The sequence below is a fragment of the Coregonus clupeaformis genome, chromosome 15 (genome assembly GCF_020615455.1).
Source record: "Coregonus clupeaformis isolate EN_2021a chromosome 15, ASM2061545v1, whole genome shotgun sequence".
NCBI lineage: Eukaryota > Metazoa > Chordata > Actinopteri > Salmoniformes > Salmonidae > Coregonus > Coregonus clupeaformis.
In genome coordinates, this window is record NC_059206.1 from 44380915 (window position 1) to 44404575 (window position 23661).

Below are 23661 nucleotides of genomic sequence, written 5' to 3' on the forward strand. Positions count from 1 at the left end.
TCATACAGTAGCTGAGGAGTTGCTTAGCAGTTTCTGCGGTGAATGTACATGCTGTCCCTGCACATAGCTGAGCGGTGCGATTACTATGGAGAAGACAAAGCGCACCAGTATGTGACAAGACTGCAGAGGCCAAGCTCTGAATAAACCCCATCGTTGCCGCGCCCAGAGTCATCCACCAACTACTTGCCATTTACGTCTTAGAGCTATAAATACAGATAATTAAGATTTACCCTCTCCAGGTCCCAGGGCAACAGAGGAGCAACACCACTGCCCCAACCATGCTAATGAACTACTTCTCATCCCATGGATAAGGCTTACTGCTTGATAAGTTCTAGAATGGATCAGCTGGGTGTATAAAGGGTGTGAGTGATGCTCCACAGCGGAACAAAGTCTGATTGTCCAGAGCAATCCTTCCCACTATGACGCAGCCTTCCTGAACTGTTTGGGGGAAAATATTGCTGCCCTTTTGTGTGGTGAGGCTAAGTCATTAAACCTGACTTAGTAATTGTAATTAGACAGAGATTGGATTAAATTATCCAGTCAGGGGAAAACCAAGAGAGGAAACAGGTTTCCCCCCCCTAGTACCACTCTCGGGCCATTCTGAAGTCATGGCTGACCACAACAAGGTATTACCGCGTCCTCTTTTCCGCCGAGATGCAAACTGGGATCCTTTCCGTGAGTGGACACGGCCTAGCCGCATGATCATGGAGCAGGACTTTGGCCTCCCTCCTTTCCTGGATCCAGGCGATGTGAGCTGGATAGACTGGGCTAGGAGGAGACTGGCATCATCCTCCTGGCCAGGGTACACACGCCATGGCACTGCTCCCCCTGTTGCAGTGGCACCCCAGACCTCAGCCAGACTTCAGAGACAACTGTCTGGAGGAGTGTCAGAGATCAGGACAGGACAGGACAGCTGGAGGATCACACTGGATGTCAATCACTTCTCACCAGAGGAGATATCAATCAAAACCAAGGGGGGCTTCCTGGAGATTACAGGTACGAACGTTATTTCTCTGATCTGAGACAGCAGAATATGGTAGCAGTTTGAACATTCATTGTTACTTAAAAGGTTTGACAATTAACTGTTGAAATATTTTATAGCGGTCTCAAGTCCACACTACTTCAATTATTGTCTCAACTTATATTTTAAGGTCAACATGAAGAAAGGGAGGACGAACATGGATCAGTCTCAAGGTGCTTTACAAGAAAATACAAGTAAGTTGTAATGGTGGAATAGAAAATAAGGTCCCTCACAATGCTATGACAAAGACATACCGGCAATGAAACTAAGAACTCAAAAAATAATGTGTGGAATTGAAAGTCTTTGCTGTTGATTGCTATAGGAAGACATTCTAAATAGTTTCCCACGGTTTACTTACATTTGTAAAAACAGATGACAAGCAGTCTATTGTATCACAGTAAACAAGTCCTTGCCTGTCTGTGTTGTAAACAGATTATTGTTGTTTGTTTGTTGAAGGCTGCCCCCTGGTGTGGACTTGCAGCACGTCAGCTCGTCTCTGTCTGGTGAAGGGGTTCTCTTAGTAGAAGCACCCCTCCCAGGCTCAACCACCACCATCCTCCCCAGTGACATGGTCATCCCCATTCAGATCAAGCACAAGCAGGAAGGGAAAGAGTGAATCCAGTTGACCAGAAGTCATGATCCATTACAATTAGATGTAAAGCTTGGGGTAGAGCTTAAAAGTTGATGTCGGTGTTGACAACTTTTGACAAAAAAATTGAATTAAGTCTTGGTCATTTAAAATGACAAATGTAGTGGCTTCTATAGCTATTGAAACACCATAACTTTATTTACTCTCACTGTAACCACAAGCGTGGCATGTTTTTCTATGTATTATGTTAAATCATTTCCCACAAGGACTAGCAAAACCAAGATAAACTGAAAAATCAAGACTGTTGAAATGTACTTTCTCATTTGTCAAATTATAGATAATCTGGGAGGAAACATGACCATGCTTAAGAATGCTGGAACAGTTCTGCAAAGCATACATTTCAACGTTATTTATTTCTATGAATATAATCTCTTTTGAATCAAAGCAATAAACATTCCATGGCAAAATGACCCATATTGAGGGGGGCTGGGGCTCTTATGTATGCAGTGTCTGTCTTTGTATAAAAACTGCTGCCTGTGCACACACATTACTTACTCTAAAAACTGGAAGAATCTACTGGGAATTAGACCTGGAAGTAGTAGAACGTTTTTTAATTAGCCCAAACCAAAAGAGCTACTGTGTAAAAACAGTGTAAAGTGAAGTCATTTCCATTTTAGTTATTTATCAGACACTCTTATCCAGAGGAACTTACTGTTAGTGCATTCACTAACTGAATGCACTAGGTACAACGACCACATCAGTCAAAGTAAGTAAACTTCCTCAAACTTCCTCAATAAAGCAGGTGAGTGTTAGTGCAAGAAAGGTAAGTACAACGCTAGGGTGTGGGTTTCCCCCCATTCTCTTCTCTCATTTCCCTCAAACTCTTGCTTACTTGACCCAAATTGACCCTAAAGGACTTGGCAAATGTTCCCGATTGTGTCAATGTTGCCCTGCATTTGCCTTCAAGTTTGACAGCTTTATGATAAGAACTCTGTTTAAATACAAATCAGAGATATACTTGTGCTTGATGTGTGCTCCAAAATCTTATTTCATTGGCGTAGGCGTGTAGACACGTCAGAGGCCACAACGTCCAGTCGTCCACTAAGAGGTGTTGAAACCCTCTCAGGGCATCCCTTACAAAAAGGCATGAGTGTACACAGCGTTTGGTCAGTAGAGACGGTGAGCAACATCGATGGATACCTCCAGCCTGAAATCATCTAATGGTACTGTACAACCTCAGATTTCGGCTGAGGCTGTTAAATGTGTTTACTATGGCACCACAAAAAAATATTTTCTATTGTATTAATGAATTCATGTTAAAGACAGTGCAAGTAATCTATTCTCTGAATTTTCACATGACAGTTTTACAATGGTCTGCAATCTCTGGAAAATATTTAATCTCTCCTGTACTTGTACTAGGTGTCACATCAAATCAACAAATAGGGATTTACACCCATTAACCACTGGAAGTCCCAGGAGTGCAGTCTGTGTCAGCTGAATATCATGTTTGCATTAGTTATCCTTTCCAAATATGACTGACTATTTCTGGCAGTATAAGAATCCATAAGACTTGTGGAACCTTGCCAAGGTGTGGCCGTTTCTCTCTCAGGCTGATACAGAGAGACTCATCCATGCTTTTATTACAAGCAGGATTGACTACTGTAATGCTCTCCTGTCTGGTCAACCTAAGAAAGCCATTGGTCAACTGCAAAACATACAGAATGCTGCAGCACTGGTACTGACCAAGACCAGACGGAGAGCACACATTACACCGGTTTTAAGGTCTCTACACTGGCTGCCTAGAATTCATTTTAAGATTATTATTTTGGTTTTAAAACAATCCATGACTGTGTGTGTGTGTGAATTGGGGGCGGGGGGGGTGTGTAGCAAATATTTCACTGTTGGAAAAATGAATTGTGTCATGCACAAAGGAGATGTCCTAACCGACTTACCAAAACTAGTTTTAATGACTCCAACCTAAGTGTATGTAAACTTCCGACTTCAACTGTACATATATGGACAAGCAATGACAGAGCGGCATGGACTAAGATACAGTAGAATATTATAGAATAGAATGCAGTATATACATATGAGATGAGTAGTGCAAGATATGTAAACATTATTAAAGTGACTAGTGTTCCATTTCTTAAAGTGGCCAGTGATTTCAATAGGCAGCAGCAGCCTCTAATGTGCTAGTGATGGCTATTTAACAGTCTGATGGCCTTGAGATAGAAGCTGTTTTTCATTCTCTCGGTCCCAGCTTTGATGCACCTGTACTGACCTCGCCTTATGGACGATAACGGGGTGAACAGGCAGTGCTCGGGTGGTTGATGTCCTTGATGATCTTTTTGGCCTTCCTGTGACATTGGGTGCTGTATGTGTCTTGGAGGGCGGGTAGTTTGCCCCCGGTAATGCGTTCGGCAGACCGCACCACCCTCTGGAGAGCCCTGCGGTTGCGGGCGGTGCAGTTGCCGTACCAGGTGGTGATACAGCCCGACAGGATGCTCTCAATTGTGCATCTGTAAAAGTTTGTGAGGGTTTTAGGTGCTATGCCGAATTTCTTCAGCCTCCAGAGGTTGAAGAGGCTCTGTTCGCCTTCTTCACCACATTGTCTGCGTGGGTGGACAATTTCAGTTTGTCGTGATGTGTACGCCAAGGAACTTGAAGCTTTCCACCTTCTCCACTGCGGTCCCGTTGATGTGGATAGGGGGGTGCACCCTCTGCTGTTTCCTGAAGTCCACGATCATCTCGTTTATTTTGTTGATGTTGAGTGAGTGGTTTTTTTCCTGGCACCACACTCCCAGAGCCCTCACCTCCTCCCTGTAGGCGGTCTCGTCATTGTTGGTAATCAAGCCTACTATTGTTGTGTCGTCTGCAAACTTGATGATTGAGTTGGAGGCGTGCTAGGCCACGCAGTCATGGGTGAACAGGGAGTACAGGAGGGGGCTGAGCACGCACCCTTGTGGGGCCCCAGTGTTGAGGATCAGCGAAGTGGAGATGTTGTTTCCTACCTTCACCACCTGGGGGCGGCCCGTCAGGAAGTCCAGGACCCAGTTGCACAGGGCGGGGTTCAGACCCAGGGCCTCAAGCTTAATGATGAGCTTGGAGGGTACTATGGTGTTGAATGCTGAGCTATAGTCAATGAACAACATTCTTACATAGGTATTCCTCTTGTCCAGATGGGATAGGGCAGTGTGCAGTGTGATGGCGATTGCATCGTCTGTGGATCTATTGGGGTGGTAAGCAAATTGAAGTGGCTCTAGGGTGACAGGTAAGGTAGAGGTGATATGATCCTTGACTAGTCTCTCAAAGCACTTCATGATAATAGAGGTGAGTGCTACAGGGCGATAGTCATTTAGTTCCGTTACCTTTGCTTTCTTGGGTACAGGAACAATGGTGGCCATCTTGAAGCATGTGGAAACAGCAGACTGGGAAAGGGAGAGATTGAATATGTCCATAAACACACCAGCCAGCTGGTCTGCGCATGCTTTGAGGATGCGGCTAGGAATGCCGTCTGGGCCGGCAGCCTTGCGGGGGTTAACATGCTTAAATGTCTTAATCACGTCGGCCATGGAGAAGGAGAGGCCACAGTCCTTGGTAGTGGGCCTCGTCAGTGGCACTGTGTTATCCTCAAAGCAGGCGAAGAAGGTGTTTAGCTTGTCTGGAAGCGAGACGTCGGTGTCGTCGACGTGGCTGGTTTTCCTTTTGTAGTCCGTGATTGTCTGTAGACCCTGCCACATACGTCTCGTGTCTGAGCCGTTGAATTGCGACTCCACTTTGTCTCTATACTGATGTTTTGCCAGTTTAATTGCCTTACGGAGTGAGTAGCTACACTGTTTGCATTCTGCCATATTCCCAGTCACCTTGCCATAGTTGAATGCGGTAGTTCGCGCTTTCAGATTTGTGCGAATGTTGCCATCTATCCACGGTTTCTGGTTAGGGTAGGTTTTAATAGTCACAGTGGGCACAACATCACCTATACACTTCCTGATAAACTCAGTCTCCGTTTCAGTGTATTCATCTACCCGGAACATATCCCAGTCCGCGTGATCAAAACAATCTTGAAGCGTGGATTCCGATTTGTCAGGCCAGCGTTGAATAGTCCTTAGCACGGGTACTTCCTGTTTGAGTTTCTGCCTATAGGAAGGGAGAAGCAAAATGGAGTCGTGGTCAGATTTGCCGAAAGGAGGGCGGGGGAGGGCCTTATAACCATCCCGGAAGTTCGAATAGCAATGGTCGAGGATTTTGGCAGCGCGAGTACAACAGTCGATATGTTGATAGAACTTCGGCAGCCTAGTCCTCAAGTTTGCTTTGTTAAAATCCCCGGCTACAATAAATGCAGCCTCAGGATATGTGGTTTCCAGTTTGCATAAGGTCCAGTGAAGTTCTTTGAGGGCAGTCGTGGTATCGGCTTGAGGGGGGATATACATGGCCGTGACTATAACCTAAGAAAATTATCTTGGGAGATAATACGGTCGGCATTTGATTGTGAGATATTCTAGGTCGGGTGAACAGAAGGAGTGTGTGGAAGGAAAAGCAGCCAACAAGTGATCAGCATATGTGAGAACTCCTTCAAGACTGTTGGAAAAGCATTCCAGGTGAAGCTGGTTGAGAGAATGCCAAGAGTGTGCAAAGCTGTGATCAAGGCAAAGGTTGGCTATTTGAAGAATCTCAAATATAACATATATTTTGATTTGTTTAACACTTTTTTGGTTACTACATGATTCCATATGTGTTATTTCATAGTGTTGATGTCTTCACTATTATTCTACAATGTAGAAAATAGTAAAAATAAAGAAAAACCTTTGAATGAGTAGGTGTGTCCAAACTTTTGACTGGTACTGTATATATATATATATATATATATATGTGTGTGTGTGTGTGTGTGTGTGTGTGTTGCTTCAATGGCCTGGGCTATTGTTTGTTTAAATTCAAACCAGATTAATCTCAGTTTGTCAGTGTCAGAGTAGCCACTCATTTCAGTCATTTGTGTGGTATTAAAAAAGAGTCAGCTAATGTCTTCTGTCATGTAAATGAGGTAGAACTGCAGCAAATGTGTTTTTAAAAGCCAGATTTTATTCCAGAACCTGCTAATCCAAAAAATGCCTTTGCTCAACTGTAGTCTATACCACATTGCAAATGTTATTATGGGTTTATTATAAAGGGGCTTTTTCTTCAACAGTAAATTCACCATGCATCGAATTGCATATTGGTTCACGGATTAGTTTACAGAAAATGTTGGTGTGTTTTTTTATGATAAAAAAAAAAAAACTCAGTATATTTAGTGTTACATTTAGAAAAGGTTTATATTAGGCCTCCTGAGCGGTGAAGCGGTCTAAGGCACTGCATCGCAGTGCTTGAGGTGTCACTACAGACCTGTGTTCGATCCCAGGCTGTGTCACAACTGGCCGTGACCGGGAGTCCCATAGGGCGGCACACAATTGGCCCAGCATCAATGTAGTTCTGGGCTGATTCCTCACTGTTCTCATGATCATTGCAACTCCACGAGGTGAGATCTTGCATGGAGCCCCAGGCCGAGGGAGATTGACAGTTCTTTTGTGTTTCTTCCATTTGCGAATAATCGCACCAACTGTTGTCACCTTCTCACCAAGCTGCTTGGCGATGGTCTTGTAGCCCAATCCAGCCTTGTGTAGGTCTACAATCTTGTCCCTGACATCCTTGGAGAGCTCTTTGGTCTTGGCCATGGTGGAGAGTTTGGAATCTGATTGATTAATTGCTTCTGTGGACAGGTGTCTTTTATACAGGTAACAAGCTGAGATTAGGAGCACTCCCTTTAAGAGTGTGCTCCTAATCTCAGCTCGTTACCTGTATAAAAGACACCTGGGAGCCAGAAATCTTTCTGATTGAGAGGGGGTCAAATATTTATTTCCCTCATTGAAATGCAAATCAATTTCTAACATTTTTGACATGCGTTTTTCTGGATTTTGTTGTTGTTATTCTGTCTCTCACTGTTCAAATAAACCTACCATTAAAATTATAGACTGATAATTTCTTTGTCAGTAGGCAAACGTACAAAATCAGCAGGGGATCAAATACTTTTTTCCCTCACTGTAAGTTAGTCTAGTCATCTAAACCTTGTAGTAATCATGGCTGAATTACCAACCAGGCACGAAGGGCACCTCCAGTGGGCCCCCCTCTAGCCTTTAGGCCCCCCCCCCCGACCTTTTGTTAGTCAACCAGATTTAAATTTTAGTCATTTAGCAGACGCTCTTATCCAGAGCGACTTACATGAGCAATTAGGGTTAAGTGCCTTGCTCAAGGGCACATCGACAGATTTTTCAACTAGTCGGCTCGGGGATTAGAACCAGCGACCTTTCTGTTACTGGCACAATGCTCTTAACCACTAAGCTACCTACCGCCCTGAACATGGCATAAGTCAATGCAAAATGTGCAGACTTGCAGGAAATTAGCTTCAAAACTGCACAATTTTCTCAAGGGAACATCGACAGATTATTCACCTTTTCAGCTCAGGTATTCAAACCAGCAACCTTTCGGTTACTGGCCCAACACTCTAACCGCTAGGCTACCTGACACCTAGCAAGCTCATTTTCAGCTCATTGTATCTTGTTAGGCCATGTCTACACTTACATGCGACTTCTGCTATCAGAATACAAAAATCTCATTAGAAAGACAGGTCTAGATACACAAAAGTCGCATTGTGGTCGGATTGTGTTCAGATTGTGTGTCGGATTTCTCCTCAGTCTGGACGCAATCATGCTACCGCAAGCACATACACTGGGCGACATCACCAAGTCTCCAGAAAACTTGTATTTTAGGAGCGAGAGGCACCTTTTTTAATTAAACGTTATCCTAACCTGCTTGCAATCCCTTTAGTTTTGATAGCTAGCTTGCTGGCTAGTTACAGAGGTTAGCTGGCTAGTTAGCTACAGTAGTTGGCAACTGCCATCAAGTTGTTGTTGTGTTATTATCAGATTTAGCCTGTCCACCGTTGACAGAATGCATACTGCATTTGAATATAGCACGGAAAAAGGGAATCCAGACACAACGTGGACACGGTAGACACATTTAAATGTAGGTGTAGACGCATGACTGGTTCGGAATTCCATGATCAGAACTCCATGATCAGAATATAATATATATAATATAATTAGGCAATAAATTCTTCTAATCATTCATATCAAACATAAAAATAGACAATACATATTTGACTCATATCAGTGATGACCTTCTTTGCCTTCTCTGCATTTCTGACTTCCTGAACAGTGTCTTCCACTTCACCTTGTATCTGAACCAAGTCAGCCTCAAGCTTCTTCTTGGTGCTCAGAAGGCTTGTGTTCTACACAAATCATGTAAAGAATAAGTTCCTGTGTTCATAAAAATTAGGACAAACGTCAACAAACGGTATGAACAAAATGACTCTTCCTGAGAGTGCAGCAGTCCAACACGTTCACTGGCATCCACCAGCTCCTGCTCAGCCACTTTGCGGCCTCTCTCTGTCTGGTCCAGAGCAGCCCTCAGCTCCTCAATCTCAGCCAACATCAAGATGTTCCTGCGCTCCACCATGGCTGTCTGTTCCTTCATGTTATCCTGTCCTCTGATTGCATCATCAAGGTGCAGTTGGGCATCCTAATAATAAATAGGTTATAGACTATTTAGCAAACGTGGGAAGTCATTAAGTTATTGACTTCGTAAACACATTTTGACTGAAAAAAAATGAAGCTTAAAGTGGCAATATGTAACTTTTTGGACGACCCGATCAAATGCACATAGAAATGTGAGTTATAGATCTATCATTCTACTTGAAAGCAAATCTACGAAGCGGTATATCTGTTCTATGTGCGCTATTTCTATGCTTCCCATTACTTTTACTTTCGGTTTTGTACACCAACTTCAAACAGCTGAAACAACAATATTTTGGGTTATGGAAAATATATTTCACAGCAGTTTAGATGGTAAAATGATTCTCTACACTATACTAGTTTATTTTGTCACATAAACTGAAATTAGGCGAACTATTAGCGTTTTAGCAACCAGGAAATGGCAGAGCGATTTCTGCATAGTTCAACTTTAAGCAGCTTGTCGGTTGGCATGACTTAGCTGGATCTCCATCTCATTGAGATCTCCCTTCACCTTCTTCTTGACTCTCAGGGCATCATTTCTGCTCCTGATCTCAGAGTCCAGATTGCTCTGCATGGTGTCAATCACCCTCTGGCTGTTCCTCTTGATCTGATCCATCTCCTAATCCTTCTCTGCAAGCTTTCTGTTGACTTCACCCTTGACCTGGTTGACCTCCAGCTGAACACGCAGAATCTTGGATTTCTCATGTTCCGTAGCTTTTTATTACACAAGAAACAAAGAAGTTTGTCAGTATGGTACCGATGTGGATGTGATGAGGAGTCAGGCGCAGGACACAGAGGTTTAGTCCAACAAACTTTACTATTAGTAAAGTGTACAATAATCCATACACGACCTCGAAAATACAGAGGCGAGAAACAGTACGCAACATGCGTAAAACAAATACCATGAAGAGCGCAAAACACGCAGCTCAAAAGACACGCGGACAACAACACACAATATAACTAACACAAAACAGGGAACTTATAGGACACGTAATTAGGACACAAACAGACACAGGTGTACCAGACAGACCAAAGCAATCAACACACGAAACATACAACGGTGGCAGCTAGTATTCCGGGGACGGCGAACGCCAAGCCTGCCCGAACCAGGAGGAGGAGCAGCCTCGGCCGAAACCGTGACAGTACCCCCCTTGACGCGCGGCTCCAGCCGTGCGCCGACCCCGGTCTCGGGGACGGCCAGGGAGGACGCAGACCCGGGCGCGTGGGATGCCCATGGTGGAACTCTGTCAGGAGGGATGGGTCGAGGATGTCCCTCCTAGGCACCCAGCACCGTTCCTCCGGACCGTACCCTCCCACTCCACGAGATACTGGAGACCACTCCTCCGGCGCCTCGAGTCCAATATAGTCCGGACCCTGTACGCCGGTGCCCCTCGATGTCCAAAGGGGGTGGAGGGGTCTCTCCTATCTCCTCCTCTTGGAGTGGACCAGCTACCACCGGCCTGAGAAGAGACACATGGAACGAGGGGTTAATATTTTTGTACTCAACAGGCAGTTGTAATCTGTAACACACCTCGTTCAATCTTCTCAGGACTTTGAAGGGCCCCACAAACCGCCGACCCAGCTTCCGGCAGGGCAGGCGGAGGGGCAGGTTTCGAGTCGAGAGCCAGACTCGATCTCCCGGTGCGTACACCGGCCCCTCACTGCGGTGGCGATCGGCGCTCGCCTTCTGTTGACGGATGGCACGCTGCAGATGGACATGGGCAGCGTCCCACGTCTCTTCCGAGCGCCGAATCCACTCGTCCACCGCAGGGGCCTCGGTCTGGCTCTCGTGCCACGGTGCCAGGACCGGCTGATACCCTAAAATACACTGGAAAGGTGTTAATCCGGTGGAGGAGTGGCGGAGAGAGTTCTGGGCCATCTCTGCCCAGGGATATACCTCGACCACTCCTCCGGCCGGTCCCGGCAATAGGACCTCAAAAACCTACCCACATCCTGGTTCACACGTTCAACCTGCCCATTGCTCTCTGGGTGGTACCCCGAGGTAAGGCTAACCGAGACCCCCAGGCGTTCCATGAAAGCCCCCAGACTCTGGAGGTGAACTGGGGACCTCGGTCGGACACAATATCCTCGGGGACCCCATAGTGCCGGAACACGTGGGTAAAGAGGGCCTCGGCGGTCTGTAGGGCAGTAGGGAGACCTGGCAGTGGGAGGAGACGACAGGCCTTAGAAAACCGATCCACAACGACCAAAATGGTGGTATTACCCTGGGAAGGGGGTAGATCGGTCACAAAATCTACCGAGAGGTGGGACCATGGTCGTTGTGGAACGGGCAGAGGATGTAACTTACCCCTGGGCAAATGTCTAGGTGCCTTACACTGGGCACACACCGAGCAGGAGGAGACATAAACCCTCACATCCCTGGCTAACGTTGGCCACCAGTATTTCACGCTAAGGCAGTGCACCGTCCGACCAATACCAGGATGTCCAGAGGAGGGTGATGTATGAGCCCAAGAAATAAGCCGATCACGAACCTCGACGCGGAACGTACGTCCGCCCCACAGGACACTCGGGGGGAGTAGGGTCGGTACGCAGCGCCCGCTCGATTTCCGCATCGACCTCCCATACTACCGGAGCCACCAGACAAGACTCCGGCAGTATGGAAGTAGGCTCAATGGACCTCTCCTCCGTGTCATACTGCCGGGACAGTGCGTCTGCCTTACCGTTCTGGGACCCAGGGATGTATGTGATCTTAAAAACAAACCGGGTCAGGAACATGTTCCACCTAGCCTGACGAGGGTTCAATCTCCTAGCTGCCCGGATGTACTCCAGGTTACGGTGATCAGTCAGAATGAGAAAAGGGTGTTGAGCCCCCTCAAGCCAATGCCTCCACACCTTTAGGGCCTGGACTACAGCTAACAGCTCCCTGTCCCCAACGTCATAATTGCGCTCCGCCGAGCTGAGCTTCTTGGAGTAGAACGCACAGGGGCGGAGCTTAGGTGGCGTGCCGGACCGTTGTGACAGGACTGCCCCAATACCGGTCTCGGACGCGTCCACCTCTACTTGGAAAGGCAAAGAGGGATCCGGATGCGCCAGCACCGGGGCCGAGGCGAACAGGTTCTTCAGCTTGACAAATGCCCTGTCCGCCTCAGCTGACCACTGCAAGCGCACCGACCCCCCTTTAGCAGGGGACGTAATGGGAGCTGCAACCTGTCCAAAGCCCCGGATAAACCTCCGGTAGTAATTAGCAAAACCCAAGAACCGCTGCACCTCTTTACGGTGGTTGGAGTTTGCCAATTACGCACAGGCCGATACCCGATCTACCTCTATCTCCACGCCAGACGCGGACAACCGATAACCCAAAAAAGAGACGGACTCCTGGAAGAACAGGCATTTCTCTGCCTTGACATACAAGTCATGCTCCAACAGTCGTCTCAATACTCGGCGCACCTGGGCTACATGCTCGGCTCGTGTAGAAGAATACACTAGAATGTCGTCAATGTACACCACTACACCCTGCCCATGCATGTCCCGGAAAATCTCATCAACAAAGGATTGGAAGACTGAAGGAGCATTCATTAACCCGTACGGCATGACGAGATACTCGTAATGACCCGAGGTGGTGCTAAATGCTGTTTTCCATTCATCCCCCTCCCTAATGCGCACCAAATTGTACGCGCTCCTGAGATCCAACTTTGTGAAGAACCGCGCTCCGCGTAATGACTCCGTCATTGTCGCAATCAGTGGAAGTGGGTAACTGTATTTTACTGTGATCTGATTGAGACTACGGTAATCAATACACGGGCGCAATCCCCCGTCCTTCTTCTTCACAAAGAAGAAACTCAAGGAGACCGGAGAAGTAGAGGGCCGTATGTATCCCTGTGCCAAGGACTCGGCTATGTAAGTCTCCATAGCCGCAGTTTCCTCTTGAGACAGGGGATACACATGACTCCTGGGAAAAGCTGCTCCGGTCTGGAGATTTATCGCACAGTTCCCCTGTCTATGAGGAGGTAGCCGTGCTGCCCTCGATTTGCTAAACGCTAGTGCTAAATCCTCATACTCGGGGGGAATGCGCAGTGCAGGCACTTGGTTCGGACTCTCTACTGAGGTCGCCCCTATGGAAACACCTAGACATCTCCCTACACACTGGGCAGACCACTCCATAAGAGCCCTCTGTTGCCACGCTATGGTAGGATCGTGGGTGCTTAACCAGGAAGCCCCAACACCACTGGGTACGCAGGAGAGTCAATCAGATAGAACTGAATGATTTCCTCATGACCCCCTGCGTAGTCATCGTCAAAGCGGTGCTGTGACATCCCTGATCAGACCCGACCCCAACGGCCGGCTGTCTAATGCATGGACAGGGAATGGAACTTCTACCGGCCGAAGGGGGAATTCCTAACCTAGCACAAAATGCCCGATCAATAAAGTTCCCAGCTGCGCCTGAATCTACTAGCGCCTTATGCTGGGAATGAGGTGCCACCTGTGGAAAACGCACAGGAATACTCATGTGACCAACAGAGAGCTCTGGGTAAGTGGGGCGCCTACTCACCTGAAATGACTCCCCAGTGCGTGACCTGTTGTCCCCTCTCTCAGAAGACCCTCCCCAGCACCTGGCCGCGGTGTGTCCTCCACGGCCACAGTTGGTGCAGGGGGTGGCCCTCCTCGGGTTCTCCCTCCTCCTCTCTCTAAGCGCCAGCACCCCCGAGCTCCATAGGAATTGGCTCGGAGGTGCTGGAGGATGGAATGGACGAACCCCCACTCGGGGACGTCCGCGGGTGGCCAGCAGGGTGTCAAGCCGGATGGAGATGTCCACCAGCTGGTCGAAGCATAGGTTGGTGTCCCTGCAGGCCAGCTCACGACGAACGTCCTCTCGCAGGCTACACCGGTACTGGTCGATGAGGGCCCTCTCATTCCATCCCGCATCCGCAGCTAACGTCCGGAACTCCAGTGCGAACTCCTGTGCGCTCCTCTTCTCCTGTCGGAGGTAGAACAGACGCTCCCCCGCCGCCTTCCCTTCAGGTGGGTGATCGAAGACTGCCCGGAAGCGGCGGGAGAACTCAGCGTAGGTGATGGTAGCTGCGTCTATTCTCCTCCATTCGGCGTTGGCCCATTCCAACGCCTTACCGGATAGACAGGAGATGAGGGCGGAGACGCTCTCGTATCCCGAGGGCGCTGGGTGTATAGTAGCCAGGTATAGTTCTATCTGCAGGAGGAACCCCTGACACCCGGCTGCAGAACCGTCATATGCCCTCGGGAGCGAGAGCCGAATACCACTGGGTTCCGGCGCTGAGAGAGGAGGATTGACCGGTGGCGATGGGATGGTGTATGTGGACGTGGGCACCTCTCCACTAGCCAACCGGTGCAGAGTGTTGGACACCTCACCTAGAACGGCCTCCAGTTTCCGGATCATGGAGTCCTGCTGACTGAGCCGTTCTTCTAGTGACCAGGCTGTCATCGCTGATCCTGCTGACTCCATAAGTGGTGTGTTGTTCTGTCAGTATGGTACCGATGTGGATGTGATGAGGAGTCAGGCGCAGGACACAGAGGTTTAGTCCAACAAACTTTACTATTAGTAAAGTGTACAATAATCCATACACGACCTCGAAAATACAGAGGCGAGAAACAGTACGCAACATGCGTAAAACAAATACCATGAAGAGCGCAAAACACGCAGCTCAAAAGACACGCGGACAACAACACACAATATAACTAACACAAAACAGGGAACTTATAGGACACGTAATTAGGACACAAACAGACACAGGTGTACCAGACAGACCAAAGCAATCAACACACGAAACATACAACGGTGGCAGCTAGTATTCCGGGGACGGCGAACGCCGAAGCCTGCCCGAACCAGGAGGAGGAGCAGCCTCGGCCGAAACCGTGACAAAGTTGAACAAAATGATATACATTTTTGACTAAGCTTGCTCGGCCTATTCATGCAAATGTTTTTATATTTAATATTTCACAATATTAAAGTGTTGGACACTGTTAAACATATAGGTCATAGAAAGTAGTACCAGCAGTGTGGCAGCTTCTTCAGAAGTGGTTGAATAAGCGCAAGCCTGATGTCAGGTAACAAGTTATAGGCACAGAAGAGGAAATCACTGACTTGAAGAAGATCTATAAGTCCGTCAGGGAACACAAACATGAGCATGACAGTTAAAATAAATAGTGTTTGAGTTAAGGATTACATTTTACATTTCAGTCATACCTTATTCGGGCATAGTAATAGGTTATCCATTTAGATAGAGAATTAGAGGACTGTTTGCTTGGTTCTTAGCTCTATTGCAGTTGACTGAGGATGTTGACTTGAAATGTATTCTCTTTGATCACTGCTATGATTGTGGGTCACTGAAACCCCTGTTTAGAGACCGTTATGCTACGCTATTGACCCATCCAGTGGTTTGTTGTGACAAGCGTTGCTACTTGGGGCCTTCACATGCTCCCGGTAGTAATTTAATTGGCCATTTGTACCACAAAGTGAGTAACATAATATGAAATTGCAATATGTAGAGTAATTGTTAACACTGTGTGATGCGTGATTTGAAGGAGTCAGGCGCAGGAGGGTAAATCACAGTATACAGAGTTTATTCCGTAATCCAGTGTAACCAGTCCAGTGCGCAAAACAGGCGCATTGGAACAAACATGCACACCGGGACAATACAAAATACTGAGCTCAACCGAGCTACTAATCCTCACAATGAACAATCACCCACAAGGACAAGGGGGCAGAGGGAACACTTATACATGGACTAATGAGGGGATATGCACCAGGTGTGTGTAATAGACAAGACAAGACAAATGGAATTATGAGATATGGAGCGGCAGTGGCTAGAAGGCCGGTGACGACGAACGCCGAAGCCTGCTCGAACAAGGAGGGGAGGCAGCTTTGGAGGAAGTCGTGACACACTGTATAATCATTTTAATGAATAAGCATGCATAGATATTATACATATTTATAAATAGTGTACCTACAATTTCATTATTTATAAACATTTATAATAATTTATAAACATTATAAGAACCACAATTTATAAGCAATTATGGCATGTATAATAATTTATAAAACATGTATAAGCATTTACAATGGCTTATTCAGTAAAGTTATTGTAAAGGATAATATGTACAGTAGTTTACCTATTAGCCAGTCCTCTGAACTAGTATTAATTTTAAGTCGTTTTTACAATACTACTATTGTATTACTCTTTTATAATGACCTTGTTGATTATTCAGACATTTTTACAAATCTGTTTCAAGAATCAACATCATTTGAGCAAATTCATTATTTTAAGGAAGCCACACTAGATAATGAATGTAATCAAATAAAATGAAATGTTATTTGTCACATGCGCCGAGTACAACAGGTGTAGACCTTACTGTGAAATGCTTATTTACAAGCCCTTAACCAACAATGCAGTTCAAGAAATAGAGTTAAGAAAATATTTACAAAATAACTAAAGTAAAAAATAAAATAAAAAGTAACACAATAAAATAACAATAACGAGTAATTTGTACATGTAGGTAGGGGTAATGTTCAGGATTGGTATCGTTGTAAAGTATCCATCCAGTATTTGAAACATTGTAGTGTCTTTTTAGAGAGCTGGAGAGATGAATAGAAGGCACTAGAAACAATTAATTGGAATATATAAGAATTATCTAGCTGATTAGTAATGTCACAGGAGAATAATGCCTTGGATGGATCTGTGTTTGATTTGCATATTTTCACAGATCACATAATATATCATCATGGGAATACAGGAAAATGAATACCTCTCCAAATCTTTTTATTGTAATTTATTTGGAGGCAGGAGAGAAGGAGTGCAACAATCTCTCTGTCATTTTCCTCCTCTTCTTTTTGTCTTGATTGTCTGTGATAGGCATTGCATAATTCACCCTTTCCCACCGGATCCATTTGGTTCCTCCTCCTCAGGAAGTGGAGACGCCAGAGACAAGGACTGCCTTCAGCTGCTGCCTTCCTGACGGTGCCTGCGATCGCTCTGCGATGCCCTGTTCATTTCTAGTGAGGAGCTGCAGGCAGTAGCGAGGGACCACGCAGGGGAAGGATGCATTTAAAGCAGGATGTGTGCTGGATGCTGGGAGACACGGCAGCGATAGCAGCAGCAGCAGCGAGCACGGAGGGCCTGGGAAGCGTCCACCCCCTCTCTCTCCTCCTTTTCCTCCCCCCCTGCAGGACCATGCTTGCGTGAGGGATGAGGCTGTGCACAGGGACGCCAGGCCAGAGCTGCGGCCTACTTCTTCTCACAAGAGCCGGGCTCTCGACTGCAAGATCTGTGAACGCTTTGCCACCATCAAATCAGCATCTTTGGTAGGCAGGCTCCCTCTCCCGCTGGGAGGGTCTCTCTCGCCATCCTCTCAGCTGCACATCTGTAGTCATGGCAACCGGATCCCGTTAATAAGTGTAATTTTTTCCATCCTCAGGTTCCCCCCTCTGCTTTTATGTGTGTGTAATTGTTTGGATTTCTATCAAATCTCTTTCTATATCTGTTTATCGTGATGTGTTTTTGTTATTGATTTACAAGCTGTGTGTAGACGTACCTTTAGCATTTTCATCCCAGAATAGTAGGCCTGCAAAACAGGCTCATACCTATTGAGCTCTCCATTTGTGGCTACATACAGTATGTACGTGACAGATGTATTAGCATGAAGAACACCACATTGACATTCAAGACACCCTTGCTATGTTCATGTATGTATTTATCGTAATTGATGATGCATGTGCTATGTTACTAGCATGAAATCTGAGCTGAGCAGCCATGATCATTTAGTGAAGAGGAGCAGTGTACATTATTTCCTGCCCTGGCTAATACTATCCACAGATACTGTAGCTAATAACCCTCAAGAATGTCCACCAATTAACAACTGTGCGTGTTTGTGTGTTTGCGTGTGCGTGTGCATGTTTGTATGTGTGAAAGTTATGACAGGATTTGTGACAGGTGGTCGGTCATAGAGGCCTTTTTAGTTATAATTGATTGGACTTTACACATGTTGGACTTGAATGCTAATGAGATTATATTGAGTAAATTCTGGATGAATTTACTGTAGTTATACTACATTAAGGGTGATATTCAGAGACTGTGATCTAGAGTACGAGCAAATACATAGAACCAAATGAATACTGTAGTTACCCTTAGGTGTACAGTACATAGTCTTCGTGAGGTCTCTCTTCTCTATTTCACTTAAGGTATCCTTGCAAAGATAATCAAATATGTCAAGTTATGTGTCAGATTCACAAAGGACATTGTTCTACTATATTTTACAGTCTATTACTGAGTGCGACTAGGGTACTCGTGTTTCTCCCTTTGTGAGTCCATATTTAACATACATTTTAATTGTACAGCAGTCTTCTCAGGCCCTCTTGCTTTTCACCCCTGACTGTTCTCTCTGTGCCCTCCGACCCCTGACCCCTGTGTCCAGGTCACCAGGTAGATCCAGGAGCATGAGCAGGACTCTGAGCTGCGGGAGCAGATGTCTGGGTATAAGCGCACGCGGCGGCAGCACCAGAAGCAGCTGATCGCCCTGGAGAACAGGCTGAAGGCGGAGATGGACGAGCATAGGCTCCGGTTGCAGAAGGAAGTAGAGACCCACGCCAACAACACTTACATTGAACTGGAGAGACTGGCTAAACGGCACGCCGTTCACACAGACAAAGAGGTGAATAATGATGTTGCCTGGTAGGACAGTAGGTCCTGGTTGCTATGAATGAGATGTAAACTGAAGATGTTCCAGCCCCTTAATTATATAGCATCCTTAGCATTTTTCCCTTTCAGCATAATGTCAGAATTTTAAACAGTACATCAAAGGGAGGTGGTAAACAAAATAATTCTGGAACATTTCATATGTTCCCGTACAGATAAAGGCAGCTACAGCAGAGGAGAAGAGGATCCAGCAACAGATCATTGCCCAGCAAAAGAAGGAGCTGACCACCTTCATAGACAACCAGAAAAAAGAGTACAGGCTCTGTAAAGATAAGATCAAAGAGGTAAATGTACAAATCATTTACACATTTTTCCACTTTGTCTGTGATGAAACTGTTTGCATTTTCCATTGATTCCATGCATGACCCACTAAGCCCTGGTTCTTATCTGGATGTTGCAGGAGATGAATGAGGACCCCATTACGCCCAAGGAGGAGAAGCAGGAGCGTCTTTCCAGGCACAAGGAGACGGTGCAGCGCTCACAGGCTGAGGATGAGGCCCACCTCCTAGACCAGCAGAGGCTGGTCTATGACAGGAGCTGCCGGGCTCTGAAACGCAGGACACTGGTCAAGAGGCACGAGTTTGAACAGGAGCAAATGAGAGAGGTACAGTTCCTCTCTGATATTTAGTTTGCCAATGATGCTGATAGAATTGCCTCTAGAATTGTCACCCCAACCTCTTTTGTTAAATGGCCTAATTTGCATTGTAGAAATCTGAAGTACTGTATATTCGAAATGAAATGGGAAGATGAGGAATATGTCCCACCTCAGGAGCTGAATAAGAAGAAGACCCAGAAGGAGATGGAGCAGGCCCTGATGATCCGACAGGACGAGTCCACTCAGGAGCTGGAGCGCAGGCAGCTGCAGACGCTGCAGAGGCTCCGTGTTGAGCTGATCCGCCTGCAGCACCAGACCGAGTTGGAGAACCAGGAGGAGTACAACGGCCGGCGGCAGAGAGAGCTGCACAGAAAGCACGCCCTGGAGCAGCGGCAGCAGCCCCAGAACCTCAAGGTGCATAGAATCTATACTGCAGCTGCTGCGCTGTACATTTGGTTTAGTGTGTCTGCACATCTATGCAAAGACCCTTGAATTAAAGTCACACCCCTGGTCAGACTGAAGCTCAGCCGGTCATAACCGGCAAAATGATTGTTTCTTACTGTATGTTTCTTACGATTGTTTCTTTCTATTTGTCCTTCTGGAGATGTTGGAGATGCAGATCAAGAAACAGTTCCAGGACACATGTAAGGTGCAGAACAAGCAGTACAAAGCCCTGAGGAACCATCAGCTTGAGGTTTCTCCTAAGAGCGAGCACAAGGCCATCCTAAAGTCTCTGAAGGAGGAGCAGACACGCAAGCTCGCTGTGCTGGCCGAGCAGTACGAGCAGAGCATCAACGAGATGATGGCCTCACAAGCGGTAAGGGCACTACTCACCCTTAACCTCCAAACAGCTACACAATGCTTACTGGTACATGTATTATTTAACCCCCTCTCTCTCTCTCTCTCTCGCTTGTCTCTTTGGTCCCCCAGATGCATCTGGAGGAAGAGCAGGAAGGGGAGTGCCAGGCGTTGAAGCAGCAGCTGCAGCAGGAGATGGAGCTCCTGGATGCCTACCAGAGCAAGACCAAGGCCCAGACAGAAGCCCAACATGAGAGGGAGCTGCAGATGCTGGAGCAGAAGATCTCCTTATGCAGGTCCCACCTGGAACAGAAGGTATGTTTTGGTTATGTTGTAACACAGACTCACCTCTTTAGACTGAAACCGTCACTTATTTGATTATCACTATTGTGGATTCAGATTGAAGAGGAGCTGGCCTCACTTCAGAAGGAACGCACTGAAAGGATCAAGCAGCTTTTTGAACGGCAGGAGAGGGAGATGGACGCTTTCGATGCAGAGAGTGCTAGGCTGGGGTTTGGGAGCTTAGGTTCGCTGGACTTCCCCAAGGAGGACGACAGATGAAAATGGATGTGTGTGTGGAGGACTCTTCCCTTCTGGTGTATGGTGTAGACACATGTGCCTGCACTCTCACTGTTGACTTGACCATCGTCATCTCTACAGTGACAACGCTGGATAACCCTCTTTCTCTCTTTCTCTTTAGAGTCTTTTAGATACCACATCACAGCATAGAGCTGACATTTGCCATGGGAACTACTTTTCTTAAACTTAAAAAAATGGGAAAATTAAACAAGATTAATTCACAACACAAGTTAAACCAAGTGTGTGTAACTCAAAAGTCATGCGTTGGAGATTACAAGAATAGAATACTTATAAAAAATAAGAACGGACTCTTTCCTCCATGCCATCATCCTCCTTTTGGTATGAATTCATTAAATTCAGGAAATGTTAGTAAAGATTTGCACTTTGATATGTTTAAGTATTAACCCATCATGTTCATATGATGCTTAATGCGTATGTTACATGGAGGGCATTGTAATTGTGGAATGTGAGCTGCGGACTACACCGTGGTGTTTAGCTGCTTCTTCTTTATTTTTTTCCTCGCAGAATGTGAATAATACTGGATGTGAATACTGTAAGCTAAAAGAAGGTATCGGGACGGTGTCAGATCTTAAACAGTTTTATAGAGAGATTTTACTTAATTCCATATTGTGCATATGGTCTTTCACTTTTTAAACTATTCCGGTACTTAATTTTTCATTGTTCAGTATTTAGGATTTATTGGCATCAGTTTGATCAAGCTGTGTATTTTATCAGAATGATGAAACTCCGTAAAACTGCTTATTATTGCATGCACTTTAAAGACACATTCAGGTTGTGAAGTAAAGCATGACTGTCAAGAGATTTTAGCCGTTTGTAAATAAAAGTGGTCATTGCATTTTTGTTTTAATGCCTATTGATAAGCGCCATATTTGATATGAAAATGTCACAAATGCCTTTATTTAAGTTGTGCCTATGAAGCTGTTTTGATTTGTCGTTGTTGTTCTTTCATGTTTGTTTAGCACGGCCAATACCATTGTTTGTTCCATCCAAATTTGTGAATCATTTAATGTTCACTAATCAAAGGTGAGAATTGTGTTGTATAACTTTTGATATAAATATTTGTATTTGAGAACATAAATAGGAGATACAGAAGCATTGGTCGATTACTGATGACAGAACTTCACATTATACTTGGAAATCTGTTTTTTTCTTACAAATAGAACTGACATGGTAATACGGTAGATCAACATACTGAAAACTCGAATCACTGAAGACTTTTATCAGATTGTATAAAAACAAAGTTAAATGGTATCACAGAATTACTGTAAATGCATTTATAAAATTTTTTGCTGTCTGGTAATAGTTAACCAGGCAGGTGGTTGCTTTGTCTGGGTTGCATTCAAGTCATAGCTGTTTAGTAACCAGATGTACAATGTTTTGCAGTGTTCACTGTTGTTATTGAACATAAGGTTGCAAAATGTGCCCATTACAGTGACTGGGAAGGAAATTGTTTGGTGCTTGATTTCTAATATCACCATCAGCCTTCATAGTCCTTTGACACAGACAGAAGACCAGATTGAATGCCTGTCTGGATGTTACAAACTATTTCAAAATGTCCAGGGTTAACAGTTTTGAAAGATTGTTTTATGTTGAGATCTTGAATGCAACACTGGTATTTTGACAGTTGCCTCCAAACCCACTCCCCAGTCCTGTTCCTCATACATTGATATCATTTAAGTGATGGAAATAATGCCCTTCCAAGTGATGGGCTGGGCAAGTGAGATTAAGAATGTTGAAATATCTGACACATAAATGCAACAAAGCTATGAAATTCGAAATACATTAATAAACAACTAATATTTTAAATGTAAGAAACCCAGTACGGCATTATTTATACCTCCAGACTCATGACTTGTGGCAAGACTTCAAGTGCCAAAGTTATACAGTAGGCCACAGTTTTGGAATTATTTGTTGTAAATTACTCCTTTGAACAGGGCATATTTTGAGGTTGGAAGGTTTTGGAGATTTATTGACGAATGGTTTAGATCCATTTGCTCTTTTCTCTGGGTTGGTTGAACTTGAGACTGGTTCAAACCTGTTATGAACCAAACTGTTTATGTGGACTTATGTTATCAAAAAAGGGGACTTCCCTAAACTAAACCACACAGCGTTTCCTGTGTGGTACAGAGATGAAATAAAATAGATTCTCTTGAAACAAGAGTTCTGCATCAACATCTTGCATCCAATGTCAGTGCTCCCCTGAATGAATGTGCAATTATTTTCTCATTTCCTGTATTATTACCGTATATGCTTTACATAAAGTATACACCCTGACAATTATGTAAGAAATACAAAAATAGTTACAGCATATTAGATTCACTAGAAGTGACAGTCCATATTCCCCACAGTGCTGTGTATGTGAACTGGTGGTGAGGGAAGTTACACGGCAGTGCTTCCTGTTTCCTCAATGCCCTGTGGTCTACCATCTTACCATGCAGACTGTGTATCTGTTTGATCTGGCTGTTGGGTAAGGACACTCATATGGTAGAGGGGTTGTGGCAGATCCGGTCTACCCTCACCTGAGTTGTGCTGACAGGGATGTGGTCGTATGAATTCCCCCGGACATTTCTCAAGCGGTCAGTCATCTGCTCCCCTCCAGAAACACTTCTGAGTTGAAAGGAGGAAATGTGGATCATAATCATGAAAAGTGAAATGAGTGTACTCTTTATATATAAGTGCATGTATTCTCACATAGCACAATGACTATACAGGAACCGAACCAGGATTCATGTTATTCATATTGAGTAAAGAAAGCAATGATGTGTAGGTGATTA

General features: G+C 45.5%; 2 protein-coding genes across 2 annotated transcripts; both read left to right on the plus strand.

The window, feature by feature from the left end:
- The first annotated feature begins 249 nt into the window (after window positions 1-249).
- LOC121582365 (heat shock protein beta-1) lies at window positions 250-2086 on the plus strand. Its single transcript, XM_041898099.2, has 3 exons — window positions 250-996; window positions 1152-1215; window positions 1478-2086. Exons 1-3 carry the CDS (start codon window positions 609-611, stop codon window positions 1635-1637), a joined length of 612 nt encoding a protein of 203 aa, XP_041754033.1. The 5' UTR covers window positions 250-608; the 3' UTR covers window positions 1638-2086.
- A 15013-nt stretch (window positions 2087-17099) lies between these two features.
- LOC121582359 (serine/threonine-protein kinase TAO3) lies at window positions 17100-22982 on the plus strand. Its single transcript, XM_041898092.2, has 8 exons — window positions 17100-17504; window positions 18614-18850; window positions 19050-19178; window positions 19295-19498; window positions 19664-19903; window positions 20094-20306; window positions 20420-20602; window positions 20687-22982. Exons 2-8 carry the CDS (start codon window positions 18665-18667, stop codon window positions 20846-20848), a joined length of 1317 nt encoding a protein of 438 aa, XP_041754026.1. The 5' UTR covers window positions 17100-17504; window positions 18614-18664; the 3' UTR covers window positions 20849-22982.
- Window positions 22983-23661: the final 679 nt, after the last annotated feature.

Bases quoted from the DNA above. Each gene is read 5' to 3' on its own strand.
- LOC121582359 (XM_041898092.2), top strand. From the start codon at position 18,665: ATGTCTGGGTATAAGCGCACGCGGCGGCAGCACCAGAAGCAGCTGATC. The intron at 19,499-19,663 runs GTACAGTTCCTC...GTCCCACCTCAG, and splicing joins AACAGGAGCAAATGAGAGAG to GAGCTGAATAAGAAGAAGAC. The intron at 19,904-20,093 runs GTGCATAGAATC...GTCCTTCTGGAG, and splicing joins AGCAGCCCCAGAACCTCAAG to ATGTTGGAGATGCAGATCAA.
- LOC121582365 (XM_041898099.2), top strand. From the start codon at position 609: ATGGCTGACCACAACAAGGTATTACCGCGTCCTCTTTTCCGCCGAGAT. The intron at 997-1,151 runs GTACGAACGTTA...TTATATTTTAAG, and splicing joins GGGCTTCCTGGAGATTACAG to GTCAACATGAAGAAAGGGAG. The intron at 1,216-1,477 runs GTAAGTTGTAAT...TGTTTGTTGAAG, and splicing joins TGCTTTACAAGAAAATACAA to GCTGCCCCCTGGTGTGGACT.